The sequence below is a fragment of the Microcaecilia unicolor genome, chromosome 5 (assembly GCF_901765095.1).
Source record: "Microcaecilia unicolor chromosome 5, aMicUni1.1, whole genome shotgun sequence".
NCBI classification, from domain to species: Eukaryota; Metazoa; Chordata; class Amphibia; order Gymnophiona; family Siphonopidae; genus Microcaecilia; species Microcaecilia unicolor.
In genome coordinates this window covers 159,605,889-159,619,498 of record NC_044035.1, presented here as the reverse complement: position 1 = coordinate 159,619,498, position 13,610 = coordinate 159,605,889, and the positions used below count along the sequence as shown (strand labels likewise).

At 45.4% G+C, this 13,610-nt stretch overlaps 1 protein-coding gene across 1 annotated transcript in view; it reads left to right on the top strand.

The window, feature by feature from the left end:
- The window catches only part of LRRC20 (leucine rich repeat containing 20), a 295,773-nt gene that overhangs the window by 57,444 nt on the left and 224,719 nt on the right, over nucleotides 1-13,610 (top strand). The window contains exon 3 of the mRNA XM_030203505.1: nucleotides 5,435-5,584. Within this exon, the coding sequence (XP_030059365.1) occupies nucleotides 5,435-5,584 (150 nt within the window). The remainder of the gene's footprint in view (nucleotides 1-5,434; nucleotides 5,585-13,610) is intronic.

Here is a 13,610-nt window from a genome sequence, read left to right as displayed (position 1 = left end):
TCAGGGTCGCCCAAATCGGCATAATTGAAGGCCGATTTTGGGCAACCTCAACTGCAGTCCGTTGTGGGGATGACCAAAGTTCACGGGGGCGTGTCGGACGTGTAGCGAAGGCAGGACTGGGGTGTGCTTAAGAGAAGGGTGTCCTCGGCCGATAATGGAAAAAAGAAGGGCGTCCCTGACGAGCATTTGGTCGACTTTACTTGGTCCATTTTTTTCACGACCAAGCCTCAAAAAGGTGCCCAAACTGACCAGATGACCACCGGAGGGAATCGGGGATGACCTCCCCTTACTCCCCCAGTGGTCACCAATCCCCTCCCACCCTAAAAAAAAAATTTAAAATTTTTTTTGCCAGCCTCTATGCCAGCCTCAAATGTCATACCCAGCTCCATGGCAGCAGTATGCAGGTCCCTGGAGCAGTTTTAGTGGGTGCAGTGCACTTCAGGCAGGCAGACCCAGGCCCATCCCCCCCTACCTGTTACACTTGTGCTGGTAAATGTGAGCTCTTCAAAACCCACCCAAAATCCACTGTACCCACATGTAGGTGCTCCCTTTCACCCCTTAGGGCTATGGTAGTGGTGTACAGTTGTGGGGAGTGGGTTTTGGGGGGGGGGTTGGGGGGCTCAGCACCGAAGGTAAGGGAGCTATGCACCTGGGAACAATTTGTGAAGTCCACTGCAGTGCCCCCTAGGGTGCCTGGTTGATGTTCTGGCATGTGAGGGGGATCAGTGCACTAGGAATGCTGGCTCCTCCCATGACCAAATGCCTTGGATTTGGTCGTTTTTGAGATGAGCGTCCTCGGTTTCCATTATTGCCGAAAACCAGGGACGAACATCTCTAAGGTTGACCATTTCAACATTTAGGTCGACTATCTCTAAGGTCGACCTAAATGTTGAGATTTGGGCGTCCCCGACCGTATTATCAAAACGAAAGATGGACGCCCATCTCGTTTCGATAATAGTGGTTTCCCTGCCCCCTCACAGGGCCATCCTGCGGGGTCGCCCTCAGGAAAGCTTGGGCGCCCCGTTCGATTATGCCCCTCCTCATTACCTTCAGTAATCCCATGCCATCGAAGGATGGGAAAAAGCGCTCCCCTGCCATGATTCTTCATCTTTACACCGATTGGGTGGCCACCTTTGCCTGTGGCTTCCCCCTATTATCCTATAACAATTCCTTTTTAACACCAAGAACCCATGGTCCTACTTGGGTATAGAGGGGAAGGTGGCACAGGCTGGGCTAATGAACGAACAGAGTCCCGCTGCTAAAATACACACTTCATCCTCATACACAAGTGGAGCAGTAGGGACCGACGATGCTTCTAAATCAGACTTGGCAGGTGCACCCCCTTGATTCATTTGCTTTTCAAGTTTATGTACAGTGTCCTTTCACTCTTGTATATCATTTCTTTTCAGCCTCACGTTCTCCTTATGGGCCATATTACTAAACCAAAAAAAGATGATCCACTCATGACTAGTTTGTGGCTGTCCTAAATTAGACTTTGAGGCATATTTTCAAAGCACTTAGCCTTCCAAAGTTCCATAGAAACCTATGGAACTTTGGAAGGCTAAGTGCTTTGAAAATATGCCTCAAAGTCACCTGGTACTCTAAATATCTCAATTTATGCAGGACAAAAGTGCCCCCTAAAGGAAACTGCAAAGCAGTATTACCACTAGTCATACAGTGCCACCTGGCAAACGGCTGCAGTGTCCGGTTGCCATGACAACACATCTTATTACAGTATCTCTTAGATTTGCTAGCAATCTGATCAGTTTTCTTTTACCATTCATTACTCTGCATCTGAAGCTTTTTACAAACACCTTTTCTCACTGCATTTCTTATATTCACACTTACCACACTGGTGGGTCCGTCGAACAGACGCTGGGGCTATGAATCCGAGTCATAGTACAAAACTGATGGCTGGTAGACCTGGGGGACTCCTTGCCGAAAGTATGCTCAGGAAATAAAACACAACACAGATTACAAGTGAATAATTAGCTTAAGCCATTTTAGGAGAGGCTTGTCAAAACTGCAAAACATAGTAGCCTTACCAAACAAATCTCTGCCCTCCCTTCTAGCAGAGCTGTCCTTTATTAGCAAATTTTACATAAGTACATACATAAGCACATAAGTATTGCCATACTGGTAAATTCTAAAGGTCCATCAAGCCCAGCATCCTGTTTCCAACAGTGGCCAATCCAGGTCACAAATACCTGCAAAATCCCAAAAAAGTAGAAAACATTCTATACTGGAGTGGCGTTGCCATAACAGGTCTTTGTAAGCCACATTGAGCCTGCAAATAGGTGGGAAAATGTGGGATACAAGTGCAATAAATATAAATAATACTGCTTGTCCTAGAAATAGTGGATTTTCCCCAAGTCCATTTAATAATGGTCTATGGACTTTTTCTTTAGGAAGCCATCCAAACCTTTTTTAAACTCTGCTAAGCTAACCGCCTTTACCACATTCTCTGGCAACGAATTCCAGAGTTTAATTACATGTTGAGTGAAGAAACATTTTCTCAGATTCGTTTTAAATTTACTACATTGTAGCTTCATCGCATGCCCCCTAGTCCTAGTATTTTTGGAAAGCATGAACAGACTCTTCACATCTACTCGTTCCACTCCACTCATTATTTTATAGACCTCTATTGTATCTCCCCTAAGCTGCCTTTTCTCCAAGCTGAAAAGCCCTAGCCGCTTTAGGCTCTAGTGTTCTATAAAGAAAAATAGTACCTATTTTCCTTATAGAATAGGCTCGTACCATGCACATTTAGACACTTAATTTGGAGACACCCAGTTAAAGAATTGCTCTTAAAGAGTACATCCACATATTTGCACCTTCTTTGAAGCAAGTGCAAATCTGAGCGTTACTGGGGTTCATTGTATGAACCTATTTTATAAAGGCATTTATGTTTCCTGTATAAAATTGGCACCTTTTTGACTGTTCAGAAAGTGTTGAATTGACTAGACTGTACTGCTATGGATTTACAGCCTGTCTCACTGACACAGACTACTCAGTAATTACCGTGGATTCTTTTGGAATCGTATTAGATAAATGAAACCTTTATTAGAGGTGCTAAAATCTACAATGATTAAGATATATACAATGGTTAGCTATATACACACAATGATTAGCTATATAAACAATCATTACATCACTGGTCTCTACATCTAAGCAATGCTAAGAGTTCTTAGACTAGGAAAAGAAGCAATAATACACTATACATACAATCATCACTGGTCCTTACATCATCCAGGCTCTTATCATCAGCTGGGGGGGGGGGGGGGCCCGTTACAGTGAAAGCCAGGAGCTTTTTAGACCAGGAACAAGTCCTCTGCGCAGTACTTACATTACTTACAGACGAGCTCCCGATTTCACCAAAAGAAACTCCCCTTTTTATTAGGCTCAGAATTCATGTTCAGAGCTAAGGAAAATTACAGAATGTTCTCTGTTTAGGTAAACAAGCCATACTGTGGGAACGTGGTCACATGTTTTCCAAGTCCAGGTGGCCAGGCTGAACTTCTGAAAACAAGCACCATCCTACCAAATTAATTAGAGCTGTGTCGTATCTTCCACATTCCAACTTGTTTTTGTATTTACAAGGAAAGTTACTTTCGGTCAAAGACAGAAGATTTCAGAGTTCATTATCGATCAAAGCAGGATTGAAAAGCAATCCTTTAAATCTTCCATTACACTAGACTCTAGACCAAAATCCTCCTTCTGTCCACAGAAAAGATACAGCACAGTAAGTTCCATAGGTTACTATGAGGCTCATTTTCAAAGCACTTAGACTTACAAAGTTCCATAGGTTACTATGAAGCAGATTTTCAAAGCACTTAGTCTTCCAAAGTTAAATAATAGCCTATGGAACTTTGTAAGTCTAAGTGCTTTGCAAATGAGACCCTGTCAGGCTCATTTTCGAAAGAGATGGACATCCATCTTTCGACATAAATTGGAACATGGACGTCCATCTCCAAGAGACGTCAAAATTGGTATAATCGAACCCGATTTTGAACGTCTCTAGCGAAAGTCTGTTGCAAGGACGTCCAAATCTCAAGGGGGCATGGTGAAGGCGGGACTTGGGCATGCCTAAGACTTGGACGTCTTTGAGCCATAATCGAAAAAAGCAGAGACGTTCATGACTAACACTTGGATGTTTTCACCTGGGCTTGCTTTTTTTACGAATAAGGCACAAAAAGGTGCCAGAAATGACCAGATGACCACCGGAGGGAATCCGGGATGACCTCCCGTTACTCCCCCAGTGGTCACTAACCCCCTCCCACCCTCAAAAAACATTAAAAATATTACGTGCCAGCCTCTGTGCCAGCCTCAGATGTCACACTCAGGTCCATTACAGCGCATGCAGGTCCCAGGAGCAGTTTTGGTGGGTGCAGTGCACTTCAGACAGGCAGATCCAGGCCCATACCCCCCTACCTGTTACATTTGTGGAGGAAACAGCGATACCTCCAAAACCCACCACAAACCCTCTGTACCCACATATAGGCGCCCCCCTTTCACCCTTAAGGGCTATGGTAGTGGTGTACAGTTGGGGGTAGTGGGTTTTGGGGGGGGGGGGGTTGGGGGCTCAGCAGACAAGGTAAGGGAGCTATGTTCCTGGGAGCATTTTATGAAGTCCACTGCAGTGCCCCCTAGGGTGCCCGGTTGGTGTCCTGGCATGTCAGGGGGACCAGTGCACTAGAAATGCTGGCTCCTCTCACATCCAAATGGCTTGCATTTGGATGTTTTTGGTTTTGAAAATTGCCGAAAGTCAAAGACGTCCAAATCCATGGATGTCCTTCAATTTGGACGTTTTTGACGGTATTTGTGAAATGAAAGATGGACAACTGTCTTTTTTTCGAAAACACGCTTTTCCCCACCTCCGGATTTGGCCATTTTACAAAGACATCCAAATCCCAACTTAGATGTTTCTTTTGAAAATGCCCCCTATGTAACTTTGTCTAAGTGCTTTGAAAACATGCCTCTATGTAACTTTGTAAGTCTATGTGCTTTAAAAATATGCATCATAATAACCTTAGTAAATTTGTAAGTCTAGGTGTTTTGAAAATGAGCACCATTGTATAAGAAAAAAATGCAATGAGTTTCATCATTTTGCCTTTGGCAGTGCCCACAGCACTTTATAATCTTCTCATGGAAACAGACATAATGAGAGATGATGGGGTGAGGGAAGGAGACTAAAGAACAAGAGTCCATGAAGGAAGAAAATTAGAAATAATAACAGGTGAACTGAAAAACCTCTTCCTTTCTGCAAGTAGTTTTCTGTGGCATAGCTATTGGATTGTAAATAAGACTGTTTTCAGAAATGGGGGTAACAGTGACTGAATGAAAGCTTGTAAGTATTGCATTTGGTTGGAGTATTGATTATTTTATGCTCATTACTCTTTCTTTCTGTTTTTGTTTGCTTTGACTTTCTCTCCAGATTTGGCAGACTGCCAGCTGAATGCCTTCCCTATAGGCCTTTACACAGTGATGAAGGATGTGACAGAAGCAATATTTTCCATTTCGCTGGCCAATAATGAGATCAAGTCCCTCCCTAACCAGTTTTTTGCGACCTTCAGGCAACTGCGAGGTAGGAGTGCCATTTAGAAGACAAGAGGTGTGGGCTGTAGGGGGTCTGAAAAAGGAGTAATATAATGAGTTTAGAAGCAGCTTAGAAGACATTTATTCAGGTCATGGAGTGCACGGAAAAAAAAAAAAAAGAAAACTACATCTGTCTTGTGGAAGGAAATGTTTATAACAGGTTGCTTAGCTTGGGAGGCCAAGTAGTTGCCTACTTTGAGGTTATTTAAAGACTCATAGGAACCTATATGTAATTATAAAATAGCTCAAAACCAGCCACAATCATGGAAAAATGCACCTGTATACATGTACATGCACTCAGGATGAGAAGGTGCTGAAGTACCCATGTAAGTGCATATTATTTAACATACAGCATTTTGATAAATAAGACCATGTTCTTGTATTCCCATTGCCTTCTCACTACAGGATTATCCCCATGCAAATCCTGAAAAGGCAGGCAGGCAGGCTGACTCTGTTTGCATATTCTTTATACGCACATATAGCCACAAAGGGGTCAGTATTCAGCCGACGGTGGTGAATGTTTTGCTGACCGCCACTGCCGTTATTCCTGGATATTCAATGCCGGGCAATGTCCGGGCTTTGGCGTTGAATATCTGGTTTATGCGGTGCCGGCTTGCACATGGCTGGTTAAGTCAACATTTAGAACTTAAGTGGCTATGGGTTGCCGTATAAAGGTAAGACTGTGTTCTATGAAGTCCCATTTATGTGGTTATCCTGAACAGTTAAATATTGAATATCAGCATTAACCAGCCATCTGCTGACTCTGTCCCCGGAACGCCCCCCCCCCCCCCCCCCCCAATAGCTGGTTTTCATGTAGGTGCTAGCCACTAATTTTCAGCTACACTAACCACTGAAAATTAGCAGATAGGCCCAAACAAGCAATTTAACCAGTCGGTAGCCATTTCTTGCTGGTTAAATTATTTTGAATTTCGACCAATCTATTTATAAAAGTCCTATCTTCAATGTGTAAAAGGAATTGTACGAGTTTATAAAATTGCCCCCTTAATGTATATTCTCAGTTCGTCTCCTGAAAGCCAGGTCTACCAGATAAAGTGGTGGACAGCAAAGGAGGGAAGAATGGACATTGTTCTCTCCTATAAACTGGAACTAAAGAATATCCATTTCTATTATCACTGGCATATGAAAGGGAAATGATGGAGAAAATACTTCATAAGATTTCGGCTAAACACATCAATGACTGGACACATATGAGAGAGATTTGCATGTATTCTTTCCATCGCATGCAAAGCATTGTCTTGTGCATATTCATACAGTGTGAAGATTAGACTGGCTGGAGACAGAGCTGAAAGCAATGCTACAAGGATGAAAATCTTTCTATATAATAATTTGTCAATCTGAGTCCCTGGATGTCGGCTGGCTGGGTTTGTAACTGTATGCAAATGAGCTATATGTCATCGACTACGTAATTGGCTTGCCTCCAGCCTTCCCTTCCCTCTCAGTGTCCCGCCCTCGCGGAAAGAGGAAATTACGTCAGAGGAGGGCGGGATACTGAGAGGCAGTGGCGTAGCCAGACCTGACATTTTGGGTGGGCCCAGAGCTAGTATGGGTGGGCACTATGTATATAGGTGTGAGTAGCATTTCTTGGGATACTCCTAAATAATGCCTTAGAGTGCACTTGATGAAGGATTTCTAATGAACAGTCTGTCCAACAAGTGTCTTGCATCAACATAAACCACATAAATACTTGGAGCCTATGTTGCAAACCTTAACACCACCAATTCTGAACACACAAATATCAATAACAGCACCTTGAAAAAGGCAGCAGTGAATATACACAACAGCAATACGTGTCCCATTGGAAAAGCGAAACAAGTCAGACTGATATAGATCCCCTCACAAGCCACATGCCAGAAGAATCTTTCAACTCGGTCACATGCAGAACACAGACCAACCCTCATCAATTACAGAATAAAGGACCAAACTTTTAAATTGTCCTGTAACTCAGGTAACAGACAGAACAACTAAAGGGTAAGGGGAATTAAAGAGGAGGAGATAAACATCTCAAAAAAGATATAGTGGAATTAGAATATATCTGCCTGCAAAACATAAATACAAACTTTTCAAGGCATGCAAAGTTCTATATGCCACATCTGACAATTGAATTTTAAGTATAGCAAGGACAACCCTATTTAAACACACAGCACTCATCCTTTTAGGATTGCCCCTGGAAAAAGTAGTTTACCTTTAAAACAAACAAACAAAAAAGGGTAAAAAATCCCCCAGCAATACCATCTCTGCACAATATTATGTAAAACTGTAGGGAAGAGTTATACAAACTGAAGCAGCTTGGTTTCATGGGATTTTCGGAAGCACTTGCTGGAAAAAGTCATATAATCTACAGGATTCTAAGAAACTGACTCTTCCAAAGAGATTGTAGAGATTGTAGAGATTTAAGGCTTAAAGCAGGTTTGAGCTTTAAACTATAGAGTTTTTATCATATTTTAATTAAATCTGCAGGCGCTTGATGAGAATAGCAACTATTTAAGATGACATTTATGCTTACATCTGTTAATTAAACAAGAATCATTAATAGAATCAAATCACTTGTGTAGACTTTTTGTACAGAATAGTGACCAACTTACTGTTGTGTATTTTGAGAATTCAGGTTGGAAACCTCAATAAAAGATTAAGAATTAAAAGTTTCAGGTACTCCAGCTCTTCTACCCATATTTCACATTTTTGTAAGGTTGATAGTACACAGTCAATTAAACAAAAAAAAAAGGATTCATTGATAAATGATTTTTGCTACTAGCATAGAACAGGAGAAAGCCCCCAAATAGGGCCCAAAGGTAATGAGCCATTAACAGGATGATGTAAGCAAATTCCTAAGGTTTTACAATTGGAGAATGCATTCTGATTCAATTAGTGCAGCTACAGTGGAAACCACAGCCTGCAAATTCACTTCTCAGGCTGTGTTTACAGCAGAGGAACTGCCTGATAAGGCTGATGCTGTTGTAAACTTAATTACCCCTCCCACCGTCTTTTTGTTCCCTTGCTTACCTTGAGCTCCATCTGGTCGATTTAGCAGGTTTAGGATCAGTCAGTGGCTCCACAAATTTGCCCATAGGTTCAATGCTGATAAATACGAAGGGGAGCCCAGGAGCTCGGCAGGCACATGTCCTCCCACTACTATAACTACTACTGACACTGTGAGGGGTGGGGGCAGGAAGGAACGAGGGGGAAGCCTGACGGGAGCTGAGGGCAGGAAGAGCTGCCTACAGCTTTGCTCCAGCCATGCGTTTGGGGGGGGAGGCAATGCCCCCCTCACCCCTCCAAACTATGCCAGAGCTTCCGGAGGACTAAAATCTGGTGAGCTGCTGTTTTTTCTTCCGGCTTTACACATTGCTGCTGCAGCTGCTCAGATGGGGCAGAAGACTGTTCACTCTCTCTCCCAGCCTAATCGGTGCCTAGAGGACTGGCACTGATTGGAGGAGCAGGACAAACTGGGTGGGCCTGAGCTGAGATTGGTTGGGCCTGGGCCCACCCAGGCCCACCCGTAGCTACGCCCCTGCTGAGAGGGAAGGGAAGGCTGGATGCGAGCTGAGCCTGCCACTGCTGCAACTTGAGGTAAATTTAAAGTTTTGAAGGCAGGGCGGCAGGAAGGAAAGGAGGGCTGTTGTGGGAGAAGAGGGCGGGCAGGTGAGGGCTGGGGTTGAACTGGAACTCAGGTGATTAAAGGGGGGGCAGGTGGGGGTTGGGGTGAGTCACTGGACATGGATGGGATAGGAGGGAAGGGAAGAGGAGAATCGCTGGACATGGATGCGATGGGAGGGGAGGGGAGATGAGAAATTGCTGGACATGGATGGGAGGGCAGGGCACAGGAGAATCGCTGGACATGGATGGGAGGGTAGGGGAGAAAGGAGAAATCGCTGGACATGGAGTGGAGGGCAGGGGAGAGAGAAGAATTGCTGGATATGGATGAAGGAGAAGGCAGGGAAGAGAGAAGAGTTGGTGGATATGGATGGATGGGGAGGAGGACAGGGGAGAGCAGGGGAGAGGGGAGGGCAGGGGAGCAAAGAGGAAACAATAGAAAAAGAAACGCCGATTTGGAAAGGGAGAGAATATAGAACATAATGGCGATTAGACGATAGCCGTGCTAGGGCCCGTTTCATTTTTCGCGAAACAGGCTTTTTTGCTTGTATTCAATAATAGAAACCATAAAGCCGTTCTCTTTTATTTTACACTGAATCTGCAAACTTAAAATTCTGCTGTTTTTAAGATATCAAAACTTTTCATGATGAATGGTCATTGCTTAGGTTAGTGGTTCCCAAATCTGTCCCAGAAGACCCCCACTTGGTTCAGTTTTCAGAATATCCTTATTGAATATGTATATCATACAGTCTCTTCAACAACCGTTGTATTTATCAATCTTTATTAAACGTTTAATTGAAAATTCTACTCATGTCATCACAGTTTCCTCCACAAGTGTAACAGGTAGTGGGGGTATGGGCCTGGGTTCACTCGTCTGAAGTGCACTGTACCTACTACTAAACTACTCCAGGGACCTGCATGCTGCTGTCATGGACCTGAGTATGACATTTGACGCTGACATAGAGGCTGGCAAGTAATGTTCTTCAACAAACCTTTTGGGGGTGAGAGGGGGTTAGCAAGAGGAGGTCATCCCTGATTCCCTCCAGAGGTCATCTGGTCATTTGGGGCACCTTTTTGTGCCTTATTCGTAATAAAAATAGGTCTAGCTCAAAATGTCAAAGTTTTAGTCCTGGATGTTTTTGCTTTGTTCCATTATGGCTGAAAGATGTCCAAGTCTTACGAACGCCAAGTCCCACCTTGAACACGCCACTGATACACTCCCTTGAGATTTGGACCTCCTTCTGACGGACTTTGGAGAAAGACATCTAAAATGAGGTTTCGATTATACCCAGGGCCGGTCTTAAGCCGAGGCGACCGAGGTGGCCGCATAGGGCCCCGCGCTTAGGGGGGCCCCGCGTGGCGCGCCTCAGTCAGCCTCTTCCCGGCCGCAAGGATCTTCATTTTCCTTTTAACTTTACCCTCCGTTGCTGCCTCGCCGGAATCCGAGCGTCACTGAAAGCGCTCCTCCTCTCCCGAGTCCCCCTGACGTCTCTAGCAGAACGCAGCAGCAGAACTGGAGCTCTTCCTGATTCGTTCATTCTCAGTGTCCCGCCCTCGAGGGCAGGACACTGAGAATGAACGAATCAGGAAGAGCTCCAGTTCTGCTGCGTTCTGCTAGAGAGTGGGACTCGGGAGAGGAGGAGCGCTTTTAGTGACGCTTGGATTCCGGCAATGGAGGCGGGTAAAATTTAAAAAAAAACAAAGAGCCATCCTTGGTTGGGGGGGTGAAAAAGAGGGCGCCAGGCCGGGCAGGCAGTTGAACGTGGGAGCGGGAGGGTAAGGGAGAGAGGACCTGGACATGGATGGCAGGGCTCAGGGAGAGAGGGTAATGGCTGGATAGGGATGATGAATGGAGGGGGCAGGGGAGAGGAGCATGGATGAGAGGGGGCTCAGGGAGAGATGGGAATGGCTGGATAGGGATGATGAATGGAGGGGGCAGGGGAGAGGAGCATGGATGGGAGGGGGCTCAGGGAGAGAGGGGAATTGCTGGATAGGGATGATGAATGGAATGGAGGGGGCAGGGGAGAGGAGCATGGATGGGAGGGGGCTCAGGGAGAGAGGAGAAATTGCTGGACATGGAGGGCAGGGGAGAGAGGAGAAATGTTGGGAAGGAAAGACACTATGCACATGGATGGAGGGGAAGGGATAGAGGAGAAATGCTGGACATGGATGTAGGGGAGGGGAGGAAAGTAGATGCACATGGAAGGAGAGGAGTGAGAAGAAATGCTGGATATGCATGGAGGGGAAATTGCTGAATTTAAGGACTGGATCGGAACACTTTGAAGGCAGATGCTGAAACTGGAGAAAGGATAGGAACAGGGCTACAGATGGTAGACAGGACACATAAGGACACAGGAGGATGGTGGACATGGTGAGAGAAAAAATATCAAATGGAAAGAAGACACTGCATAAAACAGAAGACACTGGGACCAAAGCGAATAGAAAAAAACAAATGATCAGACAACAAAGGTAGAAAAAAGTATTTTATTCAGAATGTATTAATTGGAATATGTCAGCTTTTGCAAATGTGCATCTGTGATATTTTGCATGTAAGTTTCAATTTTTCTAGTATTGCTGCATGCTGAGTCTGATTTCTTGAGGTAACTTTCCAGTTTATTTTGCCTTCATATCTGTTGTGTCATGTGTTTTTCATGCGTGATCAAGGTGCAGTATCCTGCTAGCATGTAGCATTTGCAGCCCTTTTTGTTTTGTTTTTTTCGTGAGGTAGTGTATTGGTGTTTTAGAGCCTGGTGTAATTACAGTGCTGTCTTTCCACGCATAAGGTTGTAGCTTGTCCTGTCCTTGGAATTAGTGCTGTTATGATTTGGTAAGGTTATGAGTTTGTTTTTGCACAAGTTTGTGTATAGTGTTTTGCAGTGGAGAGATTGTGTGTCCGCACCTCTGAGCCCCCTTCCCCCCCCCCCCCCCCCCCCCCACCGGGCTTATGAGAATTGGAACTACTAATTGTAGTGGACTTGAACTGAATAATTTCTGGGGGGGTTTCATGATAGCATTGTGCTTATTATTTCAATCAGTTTTTCTGTACAAGTTTAGCTTGGGCTGGGGATGGGGCTAGGATGGGGCCCCACCAAATTGGTCTGCATAGGGCCCCGCACTTGCTAAGACCGGCCCTGATTATACCAATGTGGACGTTTCTGTGAGATGGACGTCCAAATGCTGATTTATGTCAATTTTTGTACATCCATCTCTTTCGAAAATAAGTCTGATAGTCTCTGATCACTTATGCCTCATGGTTTTACTCACTGCTGCCAGGCATGTAAACAAAGTTAGATAATAAGAAGCAAAGTGATGGCACCATTCCATTGGAGGACAATAGACCTGGAAGCAGGTCAAACATGTGATGCTCCCCTATCACAGCAGTAAGGTCTGCTGCAAGCAAAGGGGTAACCAGTGGCTCTGGGGCCCCCGGTTTGGCTGGCGGGGGCCCCTGACCCAACCCTCACCAGCTGAAGCGTTTTTCTGTCCTGCGCTGGTCTTGCACTTGCCTCCTGTTTCCAGTCGCGCTGTGGAGTTGCGTTCAGGGCATGTGCATAGCAGCCATGCTTACTGATTGACTGCTAGGCGCCTCCCTCCTCTTCCATTGGTGCCGCCTCAAAAATGGCAGCGCCCGGCCCTGCCCAGTGCATCCTGGGATGCGCTGGGCGGGACTTCACACCAGGTCTCTGATCATGCGGTGGTAGCAAACACAGGCATTAGTATGGCGCAAACAGCCTCTAGCGCCTGTGTTTGCTTCTGATCATTGGCCCGTCAGATTGCATGTGTACCTGCTTTGTAATAGAGGGCAGTCTGCGATCCCTGGCTGAGCATTGTTACTTCAACAGTTGAGCTAGATGGTGAGAGGTTTAAAAATTGATAGACCCTTAAGTAGCTGTGAACAAAGTATCCTCAGCAGGTGTCTGATCTGATTGAAATGTAAGTCCAAAGGGGCAAGAAGACACTTCTTTGCAAAACACTTGACATTTTTAGAGATTTTTAGTTGCTAAAGGACAGTGGTGTGCTGGAGCAGGCTCTCACAGGCTCGCAAGAGCCGGTTGTTACGTTTTTAAGAATTTCGGGAGCTGGTTGTTAAAGTAGGGCCCTCCATGGCTACTTTAACAACTGGCTCCCAAAATGTGGGCTTGGGCCCCCTGCTGAGTTATCTTTTACTTTGCAGGTGGGGATGCTGAGCCCTGCCAGCCAAGTAAATAGACTACTGCTGCTCCCAGCTCCTTGTTTCCAGTAGGCTGCTCAGAGCAAGACATTGGGAGTGGTGGCAGTCCATTTATTGGCCGCCAGCAAAGGTATGCCTAGCGTGCCCGCACGAAGGGAGGGAGGAGAGAGAGGCAAGTGTTGCCTTCCCCCCCCCCCCCCCCCCCCGGCCACCCCTGGCCCTTCCAACTGCA